The following is a 21,278-nucleotide window of genomic DNA, read 5'->3' as shown; positions in this document are numbered from 1 at the left end:
ATCTACCGACCTCAGTAAGGATAGCATGTTATTGAGGGTAATGCTGGGATGCCAGCCCCCGCAAACCTCTCAGGATTTAGGACCATTATAGAAGGCAAAAACTGACAAAAAAGGTCTGAGGGTAAATAAATTCACATAAGTTTTTATCACATCCCATTTATTCTTTCTATGATCTCTCCGATGCTTTCTTGTTGGCTTCCTCTTGATGTTCCTCTTCGATGTTCCTCTCAGTCCCACAAGGTTTCCAGTTTATATACCCACACAAACAGTTACCATTCCGTAGGCGGTAACAATGGTACCAAGCATGCATTTCTTAGGACAAACAAGATGGATGCAGACTGACAAAGTAGGCACCTTATGTCTCAAAATGGGCATGATTGTGAAGTTCCCCTGTAGATACCAGGAGGATTAGGATGCGCCCCCGCCCCTCCCGCTGCTAAGCATCAGGCTGCTGTATCTGTTGATACAGGTGAGAAAGAATTCCTTTCTCTGGGGCTGGTTTAGCAACTCAAGCTTCTTCTTTTTTTTTTTTTTTTGTATATTAAAGGTAAAGGTCAATATAGTTAATTTCCTAGACTAAGACCTTGTGCCAAATGAAAGGTGAAAGTACAGACTTTAATAGCTTGTTCTGGTAGATTACACTCTCCTGAGTTGGTTGTTGGAGCTTTTAGGTATACCCTGACCTCTTTATCAGTAAGGGTAGATATGCTGTCTCCCCTGCTCAATACCTCCTGCTCAGGATCCCTTTCCTGTCAATAAGTCCTGTTAATAAGAATTTGACAAAGGTTTGGCTGAGTGAATGCTTTCACACCAGGACCTCATGGTGTGGGATCAGCCACGTTTAAAGAATTTTTTATACACTGCTGGGATATTTTGGGATTAATCCCATTATGGAAGGGGGGTAAAGCCATGGCTTTACAAGAGTTCTACAGAGTCAGCAGCGACTGTTCAAAAGACAAGTGTTCCCAAAGCTCTGCAAATGGGGTTCCTCATTAAAATGCACACCCATGACTTTGTCTAATGATCAATCTGTCAGCTGTACATTTACTATATAATGCTTGGGGCTCACACCAACATGTCTCCACCTGTCTCTCTCCAATCTCAAAAATCCACTATATTACCTGAATGTGCAGCATCGTGCCTTCTGGCTAACAGTGGTACCTTACAGAGATCAAAAACTACTAGCGCTGGGTATTTATGTGTGTGCACACGCAGGTGCAGATACATGCTCAGAATATAGGACAACCTCAGGTGTCATTCCTAAGGTACCATCCACCTTTGTAAAATTCTTTCACTTGCTAAGTAGGTTGGGTCAGCTGTCAGCCACTAGGGGCCTGCCTGTCTGTCTCCTCTACAAATATGGCAAGTGTGAGTCACCAAGCTCACCTCTGTGGATTCTGGGATCAAACACACTTCCTGACTGAGCTATCTCTCTAGCTTCTTTCCAGACAGGTTCTCTCTCCTGTGTCCTGGGTTAGTCTCAAACTTGCTATATGGCCAAGGAAAACTTGAACTTTTGATCCTCTTGCCTCCTTCCCAATGCAGGGATTAGGCATTTGCCACTATACCCAGCTCTGTATCTTTTCCTTGCTTCAGTGATTGGCAGCATCATTCCCAAGCAAGCCATACCATTCCCAAACAATGTCCAAACCCACGAACCTCAGAAGTGGCTGCTGGCATTGTGCGTATGTGTGTGGTGGTGCTAACTGAACCCAGGTCTTTGCACCTGTTGGGCAAGCACTGTGACACTGAACTATATATCCAGGTCCTGCTGACATTCTTATAGGCCACTCCATCAATACTTCCAAGGCCTCACACTCAGGACATGTGAGGTTTGTTTCTCTCTCTTTTTATACAGTGTCTTATGTAGCTTGGGCTGGCCTCCAAGTTGTTATGTAGCCAAGGATGACCCTTCTGTCGCTGCCTCCAAAGGGTCCAGCTGGACACACCCATTTCTTATAGCTGTTTAACAAGTTGTTTTATTGAAGTGGAAAAAGCTTTTTTGGAACTATCATTGTGACTCAGAGGTGGGGGGGGGGGGCAAGGGATTGCCTTTGGGTCTAAAGGGCTTTCTTTTCTTCCCAAGACAGGGTTTCTCTGTGTGGCCCTGGCTGTTCTGGAACTCACTTTGTAGACCAGGCTGGCCTCAAACTCACAGAGATCCATCTGCCTCTGCCTCCCAAGTGCTGGGATTAAAGGTGTGCATCACCACTGCCCAATTTAAAGGGCTTCCTTCAAATAATGAAGAAAAAGCATGACAAATAATCCCAAGAACATATTTACTGCCACTGGCAGAAAAACAAACAAACCCATTTATTAGATACATAACTCAGATTTTAATACTGCTTTACATATTTTCTTTGTGAAATAATTCCTATAGTTTTATTAACCAAAAATGTTAACTGGTAACAGATTTGTTTAATGTTCACTTGTCAAGCACAGTGGATGGGGGAATATGGCAAAGGCTTATATACAATGACGGAAGTTCTTATCATGCATGTCGCATGAAGGTACATTTAATTCCTTTTTACATATTCTCAAAAACATTCAAGTGAAGACAGACTCAGGCTGACTGATAAAACTCTTTTGTATGTTGAGGTCCTTCGTTTTATCTTTTTGTGATAAGAAAATTCAAAATTATTGTTGAATTTCTCATCATACATTCATTAAAAAATACAGTAAAAAACCCACAGACGTATAAAGGAGGATCAGTTAGTTTAGCTGTTGTAGGGTGGCTTAGTGCACTACTGAGATTATCTGCTGAAGAAGGGGAACAAAACCAAACAGCTGGGCAGTTCTTACAGCTGCTCAGATGCGGCTCAGAAACAACACGGAAAGGAACATGACAGTTATGAAGCCACACTGCTGTTTCTGGCCTACTCAGTCTCATCCTGACGAGCCGTTTAGGTGTGTTCTTTCTCATAAAGGTAAAAAAATCTGAAAAGAAGACACATTGCATATACTTTTTTCCCAAAATATAGATCTTTAAAAATATATATATACATATAATATATAGAGGTTGAAATTATGTAAAACCAATAAAGAAAACCCACTGTTGGGTCTGTGGGTGCAGCATATAGATTATAAACGTCACCACAGCAGTTTAGGGCTTTCCCCTCCCTTTTACCTGTTTCATGATTTATAATCACGCCCTATGTATGGTCAAGCCTGGAAAAAGGCACTACTGAGAGCAGGTAGTGCAGAGAGCTTGGATATTTAAAATTATTCAAATGAGTACATGAAAATGCAAAGTGGCACATTTTGTTTGCAGCTCATTCCAGTGTCAAAGCATAACAACATCAACAAAAACCCTAAATATACAGACGTAGCCAGAAAATATTTTAGTGCAAATATGAGAAATAACGGCATAATTTAAAGTTTCTTAAATAAGATATTGTCAGGGTCCAGCTTGTCCCATGATGTTTCTCTAGGAACAAAAGAGTAATGGCACCTGGTACAATGTCAGAAATCTTCAAATTCCAAAAAAGAGGATGGAAGTAAAAGCCCACCTACCAAATATTTATTATTTTAACTTATGAGGGGAAATGAAAGGGTAATGTGTTGAAGATCAAAATATTTTCTTAGATTTGTTGACAGGGGTCAAAAAATAATGAGTTCTCCTCAAGCTGCGTGTGCAGTGCTGGTGGAAACTGCTGGACGCGGAGCCCGCGAGGCCTCAGAAGGTCTCGTCGTCGTTGCAGTTGGTTGCCCAGTGCCCAAACATCTCACAGATCTCACAGTAAGGCCGCTCCTCACTCCGGCTGCCATGGTGCGTGGAATGCGGAGGGTCTTCCGACACCTGTGTCTGGGTGGGGCAGTCCTCTGTGTCATGGAGATCAAAGCAGTCACAAATGTCACAGAACAGGCGGGGCTTCTTCTTGGATTGTTTCTCCTGGTCATCACTACAAATGTCAACACAGAAAATCAGGAAGGTGGTCAAAAGAAATTCAGGAGGTCACAGTACTCAGAGAATTTAAAAGGACATAGGGACTAATGACAGCCACATCTAGAGTTTCCAGGAAAGGCAGGACAAACTTTTCTAAAATGTGCAGTTTAGGGGCTGAAGAGATGGCTCAGTGGTTAAGAGCATTGTCTGCTCTTCCAAAGGTCCTGAGTTCAATTCCCAGCAACCACATGGTGACTCACAACCATCTGTAATGAGGTCTGGTGCCCTCTTCTGGCCTGCAGGCATACACGCAGAAAGAATATTGTATACATAATAAATAAATAAATAAAATGTGCGGTTTACGCCGAAGAGATGGCTCAGCATCGTCTGGCCTCCAAGGGCACCAGGGACACATGTGGTACACACAAACTGAATCTAATAGAATGAGCAGTTGGGACTGCTGTGCTCAGTTACTCTTGCCAGATGTATGGTGGTTTATCCTGGCAGAGTGGTCATGCAACAACTGATCTTTTTATCTGACAGTTGCTGGAGATCTCTTCTGATGGACTGAGCTCTGTCATACCTGTCATAACTGTTCAGGTCATCCCCGTTGCCGTTCAGTGCAGCTTCAGACATCATCTCCACCTTCATCTTGAGGTCTTGATTCTTTCTTTGAAGGTCCACTATTACTGAATTGAGGAAATCAATCTGATTTTTTAAAAGAAAAAAAAAAGCAGTGAGATATGCAAATGCCATACAGCTGGAGTCTAGACGTTGAGAAGGGTGTGCCACAGTAGGACCAACTGTGCCTGCTAGAGTCTGTGCTTTCCAGTCACACCGAGGAACAGGCATGCTAGGTGCAGGATGAGCTACAGGGAACTAGATTAAGATCATAGCTAGGTGAAGGGGGCAAGGAAGTTTCTTTCTTCCCTTTTCCATCTCTCAGTGTTTGCTACTAAGGAACGTGTGTGTGTGTGTGCTGTGCGCGTACATGCGCGTGTGCATCCTTTTAAATTCATGTCACTGAATCGGAAGCTGTGGAGGGATAAATTTCACATATCATTCAGACAAATAATGTTACACTTAAATCACTAATCTGTGGATTGGTGAAATGCCACTGATATTTTTCAACAAAACAAAACACCACACCGTCCATAGTTATAATTTCTTTCTTTTTTTTTCCCTAGAGACAGGGTTTCTCTGTAACTTTGGAGCCTGTTCTGGAACTAGCACTTATAGACGAGGCTGGCCTCGAACTCACCGAGATCTGCCTGCCTCTGCTTCCTGAGTGCTGGGATTAAAGGTGTGCGCCACCACCGTCCGGCTGCACAGTCATAATTTCACAATTCTGAATGCACAGGCAAGGTTTATTTTTTTCCTTCTAATGTGCATGTGTGTCTGTGTATGTGTGTGTGTGTGTGTGTGTGTGTGTCTGTGTGTGTGTGTGTCTGTGTGTGAATCCATGGCTGAAAATACAGTTCAGTGGCAAAGCTCTGTCTGGTATGTAAGGTCCTGGGTTCATTTCCCGGATTCATAAATAAATAAATAAATAAGTAAGTAAGTAAAAAGACATTAAAACTGTCTAAATTCGCTGGGTGGTGGTGGCACACACCTTTGATCCCAGCACTCGGAAGGCAGAGGCAGGCAGATCTCTGTGAGTTCAAGACCAACCTGGTTCATAGAGTGAGTTCCAGGACCAACCTGGTTCATAGAGTGAGTTCCAAGACTGGCTCCACAGCTACTGAGAAACTCTGTCTCAAAAAACAAACAAAAAACCAAAAAACTTGTCTAAATTCTAGAACCAACTCAGGACTTTTCTGACATGGAACTTCTCTTCAGGTCCCCTGACTGCTCAACAACGGGACAGCACACCAGAGCATCTTCATAGAGAAGGGGAGATGTGACAGACATGTGACACATGGGAAAGGCATCTGTTCCAAGACCACAAAGTGACTGTCAGAAGGTAGCAAGCATGTCCTGAGCACTTTACACCCTTCTGAACCAAGGGGACTCTAAAAGCAAAACATTCTTCCTTCTAAAAGGTTTCATTTCTCTAAACTGAAGTTTCTCTCTCTCTCAATACACACACACACACACACACACACTTCCTCTCTCTCCTCCCTCTCTCTTTTAGATAGACTCTTGCTACATATCCCAGGCTGACTTTAAAATCACTATGTAGTGCTCGCTTCGGTAGCACATATACTAAAATTGGAACGATGCAGAGAAGATTAGCATGGCCCCTGTGCAAGGAAAAAAATTTAAAAAAAAATAAAATCACTATGTAGATTGGGAATAGTGCATATCTTTATAGTCTAAACAAGCTAGTTCCTATTTGAAACAAACAAAACAAAACCTAATTCATTTTTTGGCAGAGGATGGCCTTGAACTAACTTTTTTAACTTTTTTTTTTTTTTAAAAGACAGGGTCTCACATTGTAGCTAGCTTCAGACTAATGAGATCTCCCTGTCTCTGCCTCTTGAGTACTGGGTGTATTACCACACACCTGACTTTCTTTAATTCTAGATTATTTTATATGTGTGCGTGGTGTGCCTGTGTGGCCTGCGGCGGTCAGGAGGGGTCACTGGATTCCCCGGAATTGAAGCTAAAGATGATGTGGATCACCATGTGAGTGCTTGAAACTGAACCTGGTTTTTGTCTCAGAGGAACTGCTGCTCTTAACCACTGAGCCATCTCCCCAGTCCCACACGTCTTCCAAGTTGCATCTTCTAAATCATTCTATTAGGAGCTCTGCTGCAAGGCCAAGGAAACCATACACACGATCACACGTACATGTGTACACAAATAAGGAAGCATAAAACAAACCATTTGCTGATGGGAAGAAAAGTGTTGGCGGCAGCAGCAGAAACAAACGGAAGCAGAAAGGAAACGGGGGAAAGAAGGAGAGAAAACAATGTTAATTCTGTACTATGCCTGTGAGACACACTAACAGACAAAGTTAATTCTGAGTCAGCTTGAGTCTGATAGCTGTCTACGGTACACCCTCAGCTCAGAACAATCGCAGTGTCCTGTCACTAAAAGGGAACTGACTAGATTATGGTACATTCAAACGCTGGAATACTATACAGCTAAAGAAAGAGTAAGCACAGAGTGACTTATGTGGTCTATTACTACTTATGTTAAAACACACACACAAAATTGCAGAGGGAGCCAGCTGTGCTGGTGTTGCACACTTGTGGTCCAGCAATTGGGAAGCGGGGTAGGAGAAGCACCAAAAGTTCAAGGCTAATTAGGGCTACAAGAAACTGTCTTTAAAAGTGTGTGTGGGGGGGGGGTGGGGGAGAGCCAGATGGTGGTGGTACAGGCCTTTCATCCCAGCAATTGGAGGCAAAGGCAAGTGTTATCTCTGTGAGTTCAAGGTCAGCCCGGTCTACAGAGCAAGTTCCAGGGCTACAGAGAATTCCTGTCTCAAAACACCAAAAAAAAAAAAAAAAAAAAAAAAAAAGGGGGGGGGGGGAATGTTAAAACAGAGGAGATTGTATATTTAAGTGTGTGTGTGTTGGTGTTGTGTTACATAGGCTGGTCTCAAACTCCATGGTTCCAATGACCTCTCATCTCAGTCTTCCAAGTGCTAGAGCTATAGGTATATGCTGTCACATACTACATCTAGCTGTATATTAAAACAAAACAAAAAAAATCTGCAGAGGTAAGATGTGGGTAACAGTGTCAGGGACTTGGGAAACTGAACAGCAGGAACTGGAAAACTTTTTACTGAATGCATTCTAAACTTTCAGCACTCAGTCTATAGGAATGCATTACGCTCTCAAGATATCTAATGATTTTGAAGACAGGAAGGCAACAGAAGCACTAATAGAGGAGCATTACCTGACTCTCCTGGGCTCTCTCATCCTCTTCTGCCTGGGTATCGGTATTGCCTTATATTTAAAAACAAGAACAAGAACAATCAGAGGGGTCACTGGAAAATACTGCAAGTCAGTTCCTTGTTGCTGCAGTGATGGGCTGCCAGGGGACACTCATTTTCAAGTGTCTCTGAGAACAGTGAAGTCCCTGCCTGCTCTCTGGCTACTACTGGGTCTCACAGATGCCCTTTCAGGGTTCTTTCTCAAGATGACCACCTATGGGGTACAGGTGCCTGATTTTAAGGATGCAGTGTTCTTCATTCTTCTTTGTTGCCTTGCACTGTATGATGGCGGCCGTCATGTACTGCTTCATACGAGAAGACTCCATGCTAAGCCCTTGTTTGATTCAACAGTGGGAGAGCTGGGGGCACCTCTACTGGGAAAAGGCCCCTGGAGAAGGCACACATTTTAGGATGTCCTAAAATGCTACTGGGCATCCTTTTACCTGAGGAGCTGCTGAGCTGCCTCTTGTTCTCTTTGAGTTGAAGCTCCAAGTTCTTGACCTTGAGCTCAAGCTTCACCTTATCAGACTCCAGTGTCTGCACAACTGAATGCAGGGACTTGGCAGAGGCATTCTCTCCCCGGAGCACTGTGACCTGCAACACAGACGTTGGGCTCAGGACGGGAGGAGGGGCGGATCATGGCGACCCCACAGCACCGTGGCAGACCAGACCCACAGCACCCTACCTCACTCCGCAGCTTCTCCAGCTCGGCATCCTTCTCTGTGAGTAAGGCACTGGTGAGACTGATGGACCTCTGCAGGGACGCTTTCTCTTCATCAGCGTCCTTTATGTACTCAGATTCTCTAAAGACCAGAGAGTTAAAAGAGTTCCAGAAATCAATGGAGGGAGTGGTCAGCAAGCAACTGTTTCAGAACAGACTTGAGAGTAACTTTAGTTTACATTGTAAAAAAAGGTGTAGCAGGGAAGTTGCATAGGGATCAAGGCTGTTATGCCTGTAAATTTTACTTACTGCGAGGGAGAAAAGGTTTAGCTATGCACAGGCATGCAGAACCTGCATGTCATTGTGTCCATTTGAACTCAAAAAGACAAGTTAATACTGTTGGAAGAGGTAGGTCTTTTAAAAACTGTTGTACCACCCCCCAAAAAATTACAGCAATATAGAACCCCACCTTGAATACTGTTACTTCTGGAATAAATAATTACCAAGCAATGACAATTAAAATACATACATGCAAAGCAATTACAGATGTCATGCAGAGCAGTCTGATGCTGGAAGTATCGGTTGGTTCTCACTAATTTCAGTAACTTTTTAGTAAGTTCTGAGGTTGTGTTTTTAAGATTGTGTGAGCCAAAACAGTAGCAAAGATAAATATTATTCAAACTGAAAGATAACTGCTTTTCAACCAATCTGAAGAAGACACAGGGCTGCTTTTAGAACTGAACCGCAGAAAGGCTAGGGGTAAAACAGAGAAGTGAGGGGTTTCACAGAGCCGAGCTCCTGTTTTCTGCTGGCTCACTAGAGGGCAGGAGAGGCCTCTGGAGAATGTCCACTGTGGAGCCCAGGTTGAGGGAGGAAAGGGATGAGGGGGACACAAAGAGGCTGGGCATAAGGAGTCAGCTCCAAAGGAGGGCAGGTAGGGTGTGTACATGTATGATGTGCATGTGTATTTGAAGGTGTGCTGTGAAATACGAACATGCTGAGTTATGAAAGGCAGGACTTAGTGAGGGACGGTCAGATCTGCAGAGACAGGACCACACGAGCGCAGTGTTACTCCCAGCCTGGATCCTGGATGAGAGAAATGACTGTGCTGGACAGCTGCAGAGGGCCGAGTGGTTTGGGCACGGTGCTGAGGCTGTGACATGTTCATAGTGGGCAGCTGACTAGGGACATGAACTGGCTACACTACCTTTAGAACTCTTTTACAAACCTAAAATTTTTAAAATTAAAAGTTCTTAATCTTTAATAACCAGATCTTGTGTCACCAAATTACTTCAGGGAAAACAAAACAAGAGGAAAGTGTCTCAGGCCAGCGCTCAGGCCACACAATCTCAGACACTGCACCCGTGGAGACGGTCACCGGCAAGAGTTTGTAACTAGGAACCGAGTGGGTCTAGGAGAAGCAGGCAGGTGAGTGAATGCAGAGCAAGCAGCATTTGGTCTGTTTTCAAATCACCTGGGGGAATAGGACAGGGAGGGCCAAGTTAGAGATGGCAGAGGAACGGCTGGTTAGTGAGACCCAAGGTATCCGGCACATGAATTACAAAATTCTCATGGCTCATGGCAAACTGAAATTCTACACGAAGATGGAAATAAACGTGTTATATTGATCTCATTGTGTGGCTTACACCTTTACACTCCAGAATGATAAGTAGTAGGAGAAGAATCTGAGACTTTCCAGAAGTGTTCTAAATTAGTAACTCTGGGAAGACAGGGGCATCGGTGCTGCCAAGTCCTGGGTGAGCTAGGAAACTGGGCATCTGAGAGCGAAGGCAGGGCTTCTGGAGTGGGAGGGGCAAACATGCACTTTTGCAATGTGGAAAGCAAAGCTCTGGTGCCACCTAGAGATGCAGTAAATCTGGGCTCCTTGGATTTCTAGGAAACATAGTTAGTATTTTGTTCTCTTGGAAAAATGAATTCTGAGCCGGTGGTGGTTCACGCCTTTAATCCCAGCACTCAGGAGGCAGAGTTGTGAGGATCTCTTAGAGTTCCAGGCCAGCCTGGTCTACAAGAGTTAGTTCCAGGACATGCTCTAAAGCTACAGAGAAACCCTGTCGAGAGAGAGAGAGAGAGAGAGAGAGAGAGAGAGAGAGAGAGAGAGAGAGAGAGAGAATGAATTCTAGAGCTTTATTTCAAGTAGCACTCAGATTTTAAATTTTTTTTTAAAGTTTTAACTTTCTAAAAATTAGCAGGACTAGGGTTTGTTGAAGACAGATGTGAATTCTCCTGTGTTCAAAGACCTAGTCAGCTAAGATCCCACGGGCACTTAGCATCAGGGAGGGGCAGTCACCAGTAACCAGCAGAAAAGTCACCAACCCAACCCTGAGCCATGCAGCTTGTTAAGATGTTTCCTATAAAAATCAAGCAAAGGACACATGCTGAAGAAAGAAAGAGATGGCTCAGTGGTAAAGTCACTGCCACCAAGTCTGATCAGTTTGATCCTGAAAAGCCACATGGTAAGAATCCTCCCCCACCCCCAACACACAGTATGTGTTAAAAGGAAAAAAAGGAAAAGAAAGAGGAAGAAAGAAAGAAAGCAGGAGATCTACCAGATGACAGGGCACAGAGGCTTGGCAGTTCGCCTCTGTGACAGATCTTCAGTGGTGGCTTCAGTGTGACAATTTCTATGCCCTAATTCCTCTGTACAAACTAAGAGGGGCTGAATTAAAGCATCTATGCCAACATTACTGATGTATGAGAAGCCATGTTGGCTAGAAGGGTTTCCTCATACTGCCAATAGCAAGAAGGGAAGATAACAGTATGAAAGAAGGGCTTCAGGTCCAGAATCTCTTGTCCCATCCCTCAAGGGAACGTGTCGCTCAGATTCTTCTCTTACTACTTAAATAAGAAATAAAGTCCAGTAATGAAGCAAGTACCTTAAAGTGTTACTGGGCAGGCTTTAAAATGCAAGGTGATAAGAACCAAATATTAGAAACATGAAGAAAAATGCAAATACAGTAAGGAGAACTAAATTTGTACCCAAGTTCTTTGCTGTATGTCAATATCAAAAAGAAGTGCATGTCTAAGTGTGAGTGTGTAGGTGTGTGTATGTGTGTGTGTGTGTGCATACATTGCTGAGCATATTTTACAAAACAAAAGCAAGACACAGAGGGACAACAGCAGCCAAAAATATATACAACAATTTGGTTTACTAAAAATATATGAGATTTATTTATTATAACGTGGATAGACTTTCTTTAGTCTTACCATGAAAGACACACAGATATAGCAAAGGAAGCAAGAGTAGGAAAGGGAAAAGAGAGGATGAGGTGAGCACTGGTAAGTAGCGCAAGCTCGGAGACAGTCAGACAGTTACAACCCACAGGGAGCTGATGAGCTGGGCAGCGCAGGCCGCTTCAGAAGTGGAGGCAGTACTTGCATTCCTCACAGGGCTTACATTCTGAACTACTGGTTGAATTAAGACCCTCCCCATAAACCCATATCTAAAACTTTGGCTTTGCTGTTTCTTGTTTGACATTAAAAAGCTCAGAGCAAAAAGAGAGCCAAGCTAGCTCCCCAGGGTGCATCAGCCTGGGCAGCTGTGCAGGAGCAGGGGTCTCCAGTTCAGCAGTGAGACAACTGTGCCTTACCAGCTAGATCCCTGGGAACCTGTTTCCCCCTCTCCTGTTTTTGTTTGGTTTGAAGACAGGGTCACTATGTAACCCTGACTGGCCTGAAACTTACTGTGTAGACTAGCCTGGGTTTGAACTTGGAAAAGATCCTCCTGCCTTTGTCTCCCTAGTGCTGGGATTAAAGGTGTGAGACAATACACTGCCTGGAACCTGTTCTTAAAGATGTGTGTTCAACTGTACCCAATTTTTCAAATGATAATAGTTTTAAATTCAGAGAAAAATGTTCACTACATATTGCCTGCGATACAATGTCTACAGATACCAAAACCACGAAGCACATACGGGAGGACACTGCTGATCTCTTCAAGATAGTCTCACGCAGCCAGGTTGGCCTTCTACCCGCAAGTGCTGGGATTACAGGCATATTCTACCATGCGAAGTTTATAATTTAAAGTTATTCTATTTATTCATTAACTCGTCATTCACTATTACGTACATGTGTGTAGGTGTGCATACTATGGGTGTGCAGGTCAAAGAACAACTGGCTGGAATTAGTTCTTTCCTTTTCCCACATGAGTCTGGAGGATCAAACTCAGGTTGTCAGGCTTGGTGGTAAGTCCTCTCACCCACTGAGTCACCTCACAAGCCTTTAGCTTACAATTTAAATTTACAGTTTGGTGCAGATCAGTTTTGAGATCCTCAGAACCACAGAAGGCTTTTTCCTAGTGTGGGAGGTGCTGTATAGAAACCAGGACCTTACACCAGCTGGGCTGGGGCACTCACACTGACTCCTCAGTGACTGCTCCACCTGATGCTGGGGTCCTGCAAGCTCCTATCATGGCCATGGAGAAAGTCATTTCCTGCCTTCCCTTCTAATGTGAATCAAAGACAGGGCTATTACTCTGCATCAACAAAGGACATTTGTGTGCTTTTATGACTTAAGCTTTTGGAAGGTATTTATGCCAAGATCATATACAACTTTAGTCCTCCAGGCAGAGTAGACAGAGTTAGCCATCACAGCATACATCACAGAAGAAGCCTAATCAAATTTACGTTTGGGAGGTATTTATGGATCTAACTTGTTATTTTAAAATACATTCAAATTCAGTCTTCCAAAACAGAAACAATTGTCCATGAGGGTTGATTAACAAGAGAAAATCAGTTTAAATACAGAAATTAATTATAACTTTTTCAATTTCAGAAAAATTATTCTCTTTGTTCATCAAAATTAGCAGGAGTGGCCTGGCGGTGGTGGTACACGCCTTTAATCCCAGCACTTGGGAGGCAGAGGCAAGCGGATCTCTGTGAGTTCGAGGCCAGCCTGGTCTACAAGAGCTAGTTCTAGAACAGGCTCCAAAGCTACAGAGAAACCCTGTCTCAAAAAAACCAAACGAAAAAAAAAATAGCAGGAGTAACTTCAGTGTTTGGCTTTGGTGGCAGGAGACTGAAACTGGGGCCTCCATGTGTGGGCAAGTATCCTACCACTGACTCTGTGGAGCCTTCTAGAGCTTGCACTTCCTGACAGATCTCATTAAATTGCTTAGGGCTATCCTTGAATTTGTGACCCTCTCACCTCACTCAGCCTCCCCAGTAGATACTGGTATGGCTTAAATTAGGAGCAATTTTTGAGAGACACTTTGTTAAACATAATTAAGTCAGTCACACGATAAGTAAGGAGCCAGGTATACAATCTTTCACGAGTCAGTAATAAATACAAGGTATGGGAAAGAACACAGAAACCTGAAGTTCTGGGTCTCATGCCTGCACATGTAACTCATGGGCCTGAATGCTTAGCTAAGGTCTGGTCTGGGGGCTTCTGCCTCATCCTCAAAAAATGAACACCCCACCACATCTTCCACTGAGATGTTTTGAGATTATACAGATTTGTGAATTAAAAAGTGTTGTTAAATGTAAAGGGATTGCATATTACATCAGCCCATTTTCATTCATTTGTCTCCATTTGAGAAAGTTACAGGAATAAGGCCTCATTATTTTTCTGTCCAGGATAAGCATGGCCGTGGTGAGACACTTGTGCAGTCTGGATGTAAAGATCTTGGAGAAACTCAACAAAGGAGTCCAAGTATTTCTCTGTGCGTGTGTGTTTGAGACAGGATTTCACTGTGTAGTCCTGGCTGTCCTGAAATAAACTCAGTAGACCAGGCTGGCCTTGAACTCACAGAGTTCTGCTGGCCTCGGCCTCCCAGAGTGCTAGGATTAAAGATGTGAGCAACCACCACCTGGTGAAGTACTTCTTAATTAAGCCAGAGAGAAGGGAAAGGCTTGCCTTGGGACAAGGCCTGACAGCTTCGAAAATTCAGCAATCTACATTGCACAATCCAAATGTTTTTGCAGGCTAAATAAAACCCTGAATTCCCAAGCACATCTGTCAGACACCAGAAGGGCAGGGAAACCTCTGTTCTGACATGAAAAACACTTCCTTAGAGCGTGGGAAATCTCTTTCCTCTGTTCTTTTTTTTAAAGCACAGGGCCTCAAACCTGGTATGTATTTGAGGATGACACTGAACTACTGATTCTCTTACTCCCAAAGATTATAGATGGTTTTGTTGTTTGTTTTTGGTGTGGGGATGAACACAGGAGCTCATACATGTGAACCAAGCTCTCTATTGCTGAGCCATATTCTTAGACCCTAAATTATTTTAATTACCTAATTAAGTTATTTATTTGTGATGGGATCTCATTATATAGCCCTGGCTATCCTGGAACTCTGTAGACCAGGCTGGCCTCGAACTCAGAGATCACCTGCCTTTCCCTCCCAAGTGCTGACATTAAAGGCGTGCTCTACCACTGCCCAGCTCTTATTTTAGTTTTTTTAAAGCAGGATTTTGCAATGTTGGAGTCAACTGTATGATCTTCCAGACTCAGTCTCCTGAGTGATAGAATATAGGCATATTTTACTCTGACCTGGCCTAAATATTTCATTTCTATGGACCCCATTTATCTTTACTCACAAGAGTTTGGGAAGTTATAAAATACTATGGAGGGATAATGAATAATAGAAACAAAGTGGTATTACTTATTAATAAAAAAAATCAAGCTTTCCCATAATTAAAATCAGTATTATATCTAAAGTGATTACTATAAATACTATTATAATAATGCTCATTACTAAAACTATTAATATGAGGCAATCTAAATTTAGTAGAGCACTTCTGAGTAAATGCAGTAAAAAATGGCTTAAAATTTTAAATTTTTGAAACTTGCACAAATGGATCTTCATAACCTGTCAATTGTGAGCACTAAAATACCACAATGCCACTTTCTAAATATATGAAGCTGACTGTTTTCTGAAAATTAGCACACACAACACATTCTGAAGTTTTCCTTATTAAACACACACATCAGTAAACATACAGAGAGCCTACCTCTTTTTCATTTCTAACAACTGATTATTGAGTACAGATCTTTCTTCTTCCAGCTGAAAAACAAAAACAGAAAGAGTTCAGTTGATAATAAGTTCACAGAGGCCACACAACCCGCTCCAGGGCAGCAGATGCCACTGGTTTCTCTCAAGGTGACTTGGTAAGAAGTCACCTCCTGAGAATCAGAAATATTAAATCAGATTATAGCAACAGAATATAGATTATAGATCAGAATATAATACTTTTTTTGAGAGAGGGTCTCATCATGGCTTGCAACTCAGTATAAAGACCAGCTCCACCTTCTCTGACTCTCAAATGTTGAGACTGTAGGTGTGCACCACCATACCCAGTTCCTTTCCAACACAGTCTCATGTAGTCCAGGCTGGCCTAGAATCTGCTATGTGGACAATGGAAGAATTCAAGAATAAGAACATAGAAATGTAGATTCCAGAAATAAGAATGTAGAGATAAAAAAATATAAAGTTGTAGACCTAGGAGAATGAGAGCAGGCTGTCAGCAGCTTAAGGATTAACTGTTAACAGTGGGTTACTCCGCTTTACAACCCATAGCTCTGTTTGAGAGGCTGAAGCGGCTCTCTGCAAAGTTAGGGTCGCTCTGCAAACTGAGGGTCAGCTTTTAGATAAACCCCTGGCCACTCATGACCAGCAACTGATGTGAGCTGAGTTAACCATGACTTTTGATTTTTTTCGTTTTCTATTTTCCATACCCTTTCCCGCTATGCAAAACTGGCAGTGTCAGGGGAGGTGCAGAGCCTTGGTAAACACTGTCAAGGAACGCTAGGGAAAACAGTGGACTAGATACAAACACCAATTTAACTGAAAAATAGTGTTAATGGAAATTGCCAAAAAGGGCAATTTGTGTCTAAATTTCACCTCAAGGTTGTAAAAATTCCTTTGTTACTGCCTAATGCTTACTATAAAAAGGAGGAGTCAAAAACCAGCCTTTGTCACAGCCTTACAAGTCCATCTCTGGCTGTGGTCTCAGCTAGCTGATAAGCTTTTTGTTTTGTGCCCCATGGAGATTTATTTTTTTTTAATTTTTTACTTTTTCCTGCAATAGTTTGCTTCTGGTTTACTAGACTTTGGTGATCTGTCCCCATCTTTGCACCACACTCCCTCCCCCATCTGTGGACCCAACACAAGAAATGGCTTTGAACTCTTTGTCCCCCAGAGTGTTGGGTATAAGTTAAGGTTACCGCGCCCAGCCCTATACAGTACATGTTAAGCTTTCAATAAGTATTTGCTCACTGAATGACAGCTCCACTATTGGCACTCTGGCTGCTTTATTTAGAGCAGAGGGTGTCGAGAACTTGCAGAAGTCAAGAAAGAGGCCACTTGTTCTTTGCAAAGCACCTGTGATTCACCTACTGATCCAGCACACGCCTAGCAGATATTTGCCTGCTGTCTACAAAACAAGGCCACAGAAGAACTCCCTGCAGTTCTCTCATTCTGTTATAAATCCTGTTGCTAGTATTCTTCCATAAAATATCACAAACAAGGGCCAGGAAGACGTCTCAGCAGGTAAAGATACTTGCTGCTGTTATACAGACATAAACCACCTTGACCAGCTTAAAAAATAAAACAAAAACTTAAGTATACATGCATATATGTTGAGTATCAGTGCACATTTATCATGAAATCTAAAAGGTATATTATCCAAGTTTTTCACTGGAGCCTCTCTGTTTTCCAGTCCTTAACACAGGCTTGGAGGGCTAGCAAAGTGATCAACAAAGCAAAGGCACAGCGGCTAAGCCTGATGACCTGAGCTCAATCCCCAGAAACCACATGGCAGAAGGAGAGAACCAACTGCTACAAGTTGTCCTCTGACTTCCACCCACAACTATGGTACATACACACACACACTAAAATAATAAAATCATACTTTTCCTGCATGTATAATTCACAGAAATATGTTTTAAAGTTTTTGTTTTGTTTTTTGGCTTTTCTTTCTCTTTTTTGTTTTTGTTTTTCGAGACAGGGTTTCTCTGTGGCTTTGGAGCCTGTCCTGGAACTAGCTCTTGTAGACCAGGCTGGTCTCGAACTCACAGAGATCTGCCTGCCTCTGCCTCCTGAGTGCTGGGATTAAAGGCATGTGCCACCACCGCCCAGCTGTTTTAAAGGTTTTTTTTAAGAGACTGTTTATTCTTTTTTTTTTATGGTCTATTTAACTTTATTTTATATGCATTGGTGTAAAGGTGTCAGATCCCCTGCAACTGGATCTTTAGACAGTTGTGAGCTGCCATGTGGGTGCTGGGAATTGAACCCGGGTCCTCTGAAAGAGCAGTCAGTGCTCTTAACCACTGAGCCATCTCTCCAGCCCCTGTTTTAAAGTTTTTAAGAGTGAAAAGAATAAAAACAGAGGACGGCAACTTTGAAAATGAAGAGAAGCAAGGACAACATCTGAAGTGAAAGATGGAGGGCTGAGAAAGGCTCCCATCTTTTCTCCTCCTTTCTCTTTTGTTGCTTCTGAGGCAGGGTTTCATGTTCTAGCCCCAAACACACAATAATCCTCCTGCCTCAGCTGTCCCTGTGCTAGGATTAGAGGTATGTGCCATTGTGTCCATTTTATAATTTATGTGAAAATTATAAAAAATTTATAGTTTTATAACAGTACTATTTTACAATTAAAGAATTAAGACAGATGTGACAGCTCAGATCTGTAATCCCAAAATTTAGAAGGCTGAAGCAGGAGGATTTCTGTGAGTTTAGTACTATCTGGGTTACATAATGAAGCCTTGTTTCAAAAACACAACTTTTTTTCATGCAGGACCCACATGCAGCAGCAAGAGGATCGATCACCCATGAGTTTGAGTCCAGCCTGGTCTATGTAATGATCTGTTCTGTCTCTTTAAGAGACAAGTCACACCCACTCCCTCCCACCCTCCACTGAGGCAGGCAGATCTTCCTTCCTGCTTGCAGCCTGAGTTTCTTCCTTTCCCATCTCCCTCTCAAAGAGACAGCTTATGTCTCTCCCTTCTCTCTTTCTCTCTCTCTCTCTCTCTCTCTCTCTCTCTCTCTCTCTCTCTCTCTCTCAGCCTTCTGCTCTTCTCCCTTCCCCCTTCATAACTCACTAAATAAATATCCAACCTTACTCTGCATGGCGTGCCTATCCATGTCTCTGTCTCTCTCCGGCCCAGCATATGTCTCCCTGCCTGGACCAGCTGCCTTGGGAAAACTGTGGTGTGGTCTTGTGGCATGCCTGTCTGTCTGTCTCTCCTCATGGCCTGCTGTAGCCACTAGGGGAACTGTGCCATCCCTCCCTGGGACTGCTAGCTCTTGGGACTGCTGACTGCTGCCACTCGGGGACTTACAGCATTTCTGCTACTGCAGCCACCAGGGATGTGGGGATCCTGCAGCATTTTTTATTAATCCATTACAGTCTATCCAAACAGCAAGGGATACATAGCAAGATTCTGTCTCAACACACCACAAAATAAACAAAAGAACTGAAATGTAGAACATGTTTTCATAAGAGTTCCAACACACATGCACACTTACAAAAGATGAAATACAATATTTTAAAAGAATAAAATCAACAAAGATTAGAATTTGTTGCTGCTGTTGCTTTGATTTTTTTGAGAAAGGGTTTCTCTGCGTAGTCCTGGATGTCCTGGGACTTGTTCTATAGACCAGGCTGGCCTCAAACTCAGAGATGTACCTATAGCTGCCTCTTGAGTTCTGGGATTAAAGGTGAGCACTACCACCGCCCAGCCTGTCTTACTTCTTTTGATGACCAAACTGGTTCACATTTGATTTGATATGCTTTTGATGAATTCTCATCATTCTTTGAACACTTTCTTGCTGTCTCATAAACAAAATGTTTCAGACTCTGCTACTCTAAACTCTAAAATTAGTCACTTATCCAAGGACTGTTACTCCCTTTTGGTAAAGAGCATTAGAAAGCAAGTTCTGGCCTGGCATGGTAACAGACACCTTTAGACCCAGCACTCGGGACAGAAGCAGAGGCTGAGGCAGATGGACCTCTTTGAGTACATGGCCAGTCTTGTCTACACAGTGAATTCCAGGATAGCCAGAGCTATATAGAGAGACCCTGTCTCAAAAAAACAATCAAACAAAAGAAAAGAACAAACTGCCATCAATTCACAAGCCTGTCATCTCAGTATGTGGGTGGTAGAAGCAGAAAGGAAGAGTTCAAAGCCAGCCTCAGCTACATAGTAAGTTTGAGGCCAGAATGGGCTACATGAGTAACAACCTCCAGTCCTACTGACCTTCTCCTTTTTTAAATTGTTAGTTTCTGCTTTACTTCTTTGGGGCTTTTATTGTGAGGTAGACATTAATTTATAAATGTTATATCATCGTGAACAGTTGAGTTTTCTTTCTTTGTATCTAGTAACAATTTCTACGATAAGGTGTATTTTGTCAGAATCTGGTCTATCCTCTTCAGTGTACCTTTGGTTACTATATGCATGGTGTATCATCTTTCATTCTCTTGCTTTCAATTTCTTTGTGTTTCTGAAAGTAAACCATCTCTTGTATACAGCATATTGTTAGATCATACTTTAAAAAAATTTTAAATCTCATCTATCTTTCGGTTGGAATATTTTAATCCATTTATATTTATTGTTATTACAGATAGGTTCTATATTGCTTTCATTCCATTTATATGGCCTAGTAGTAATATCAAAATTACAGGACTAGAAAACGTAAGAAATTTTTCAGAGATTAGGTATTGACTGATTATTTAAAAGACCCACTTTGATAAAGAAAATCTATTTTATTTTTTTCAGGTAAGGTCTTGCTCTTAAACCCAAAATAAACAAAAGCTGAACTGTAGAACACGCTTCTCGTAAGAGTTCCAATACACACATGCACATTCACAAAAGATGAATGCTATTTTGAAAGAAAAAAAAATCAACCAAGATTAGAATTTGTTGTTGCTTTCTCTTTTTGTTGTTGTTGTTTATCAGACATGGTTTCTCTGTATAGCCCTGGTTATCCTGAAACTCTTATCTTAAACTTACCATTTTTTTTTTAGACAGGGTTTCTCTGTGTAACTTTGAAGCCTGTCCTGGAACTTGTTCTGTAGACCAGACTGGCCTCAAACTCACCTGTCTCTGCCTCCCGGGTGCTGGGATTAAAGGTGGCCGGGCCTTAAATTTATCTTAAACTTATTATCCTTTCGTCTTGTCTTCTAAAGTGCTGAGATTACAGACACGTGCCATTACATTTGGTGTAGAGATTGACACATGTTTACCAAACTCACAAAGATGGACTGGGTTGATGGCATATGCCTTTAGTCCCAGCACTCAGAAGGCAGAGGTAGGTCTATGTTATTTCTAAGCAATCCTAGTGAGTACTACTACATAGTACTACATAGTGAGTACCAGGCCAGCCTGGGCTACATAGCAAGATCAAAACTAAATATTCGCCAAACTATACACATATGAAAGGTAAATTTTATTTCATGTAATTATAAGATGACTTAGGAGAGAAGCAAGTTTGAGTAATCTGTACAATATCTATTTTCTCAACAATATAATTTTTGTAGAAATAATGAAATAAAATAATAAAAACTGTGTGTACATCTACCCATCTGTAAATGCTGATATGGGTATAAATAACCATAAGGAAAGACACAGCAGGCCATTTAGAGTGTTTCCTCAATGAGCCTAATGAGAGGAGGAACCATTTTTATACTGGTTCCTGTTACTGGGTGAGGGCTGAGACAAGGTCTAGTGCTCACTCTCTTTTTTTTTTGCCTCAGTCTCCTGTGTTGTATGATTAATAAAAACCCAGAGACAGAAAAGCACAACAATCATTCACTGGCTCTCACCTCTACCTCAGTCTGAAATGGTGATCCTGCCTCCAGGAATCTCAGAATGAGACTGTGTGTGAGA

General features: G+C 42.3%; 1 protein-coding gene and 1 non-coding gene across 14 annotated transcripts in view; one reads left to right on the top strand and one right to left on the bottom strand.

The window, feature by feature from the left end:
• Positions 1-2,278: 2,278 nt before the first annotated feature.
• Clip1 (CAP-Gly domain containing linker protein 1) overlaps positions 2,279-21,278 on the bottom strand; it is a 119,480-nt gene continuing 100,480 nt past the window's right edge. For all 13 annotated transcript variants that reach the window (XM_085679293.2, XM_085679240.2, XM_085679259.2 and 10 more), the window contains 6 exons: positions 15,404-15,456; positions 8,455-8,572; positions 8,213-8,363; positions 7,733-7,782; positions 4,470-4,594; positions 2,279-3,902 (listed from right to left, as the gene is read on the bottom strand). In XM_085679293.2, coding sequence (XP_085535419.1) covers positions 3,677-3,902; positions 4,470-4,594; positions 7,733-7,782; positions 8,213-8,363; positions 8,455-8,572; positions 15,404-15,456 — 723 coding nt within the window. In that variant the 3' untranslated portion in view covers positions 2,279-3,676. The remainder of the gene's footprint in view (positions 3,903-4,469; positions 4,595-7,732; positions 7,783-8,212; positions 8,364-8,454; positions 8,573-15,403; positions 15,457-21,278) is intronic.
• On the top strand, positions 6,068-6,174 carry LOC125408843 (U6 spliceosomal RNA). The gene has a single exon (XR_007234602.1). It is a non-coding gene; the product is annotated as a U6 spliceosomal RNA (small nuclear RNA).

The sequence above is a fragment of the Myodes glareolus genome, chromosome 2 (assembly GCF_982192425.1).
Source record: "Myodes glareolus chromosome 2, mMyoGla1.1, whole genome shotgun sequence".
In the NCBI taxonomy this organism is placed as follows: domain Eukaryota; kingdom Metazoa; phylum Chordata; class Mammalia; order Rodentia; family Cricetidae; genus Myodes; species Myodes glareolus.
Note: the sequence above shows the minus strand (reverse complement) of the source record. Positions and strands in the feature narration are given on the sequence as shown.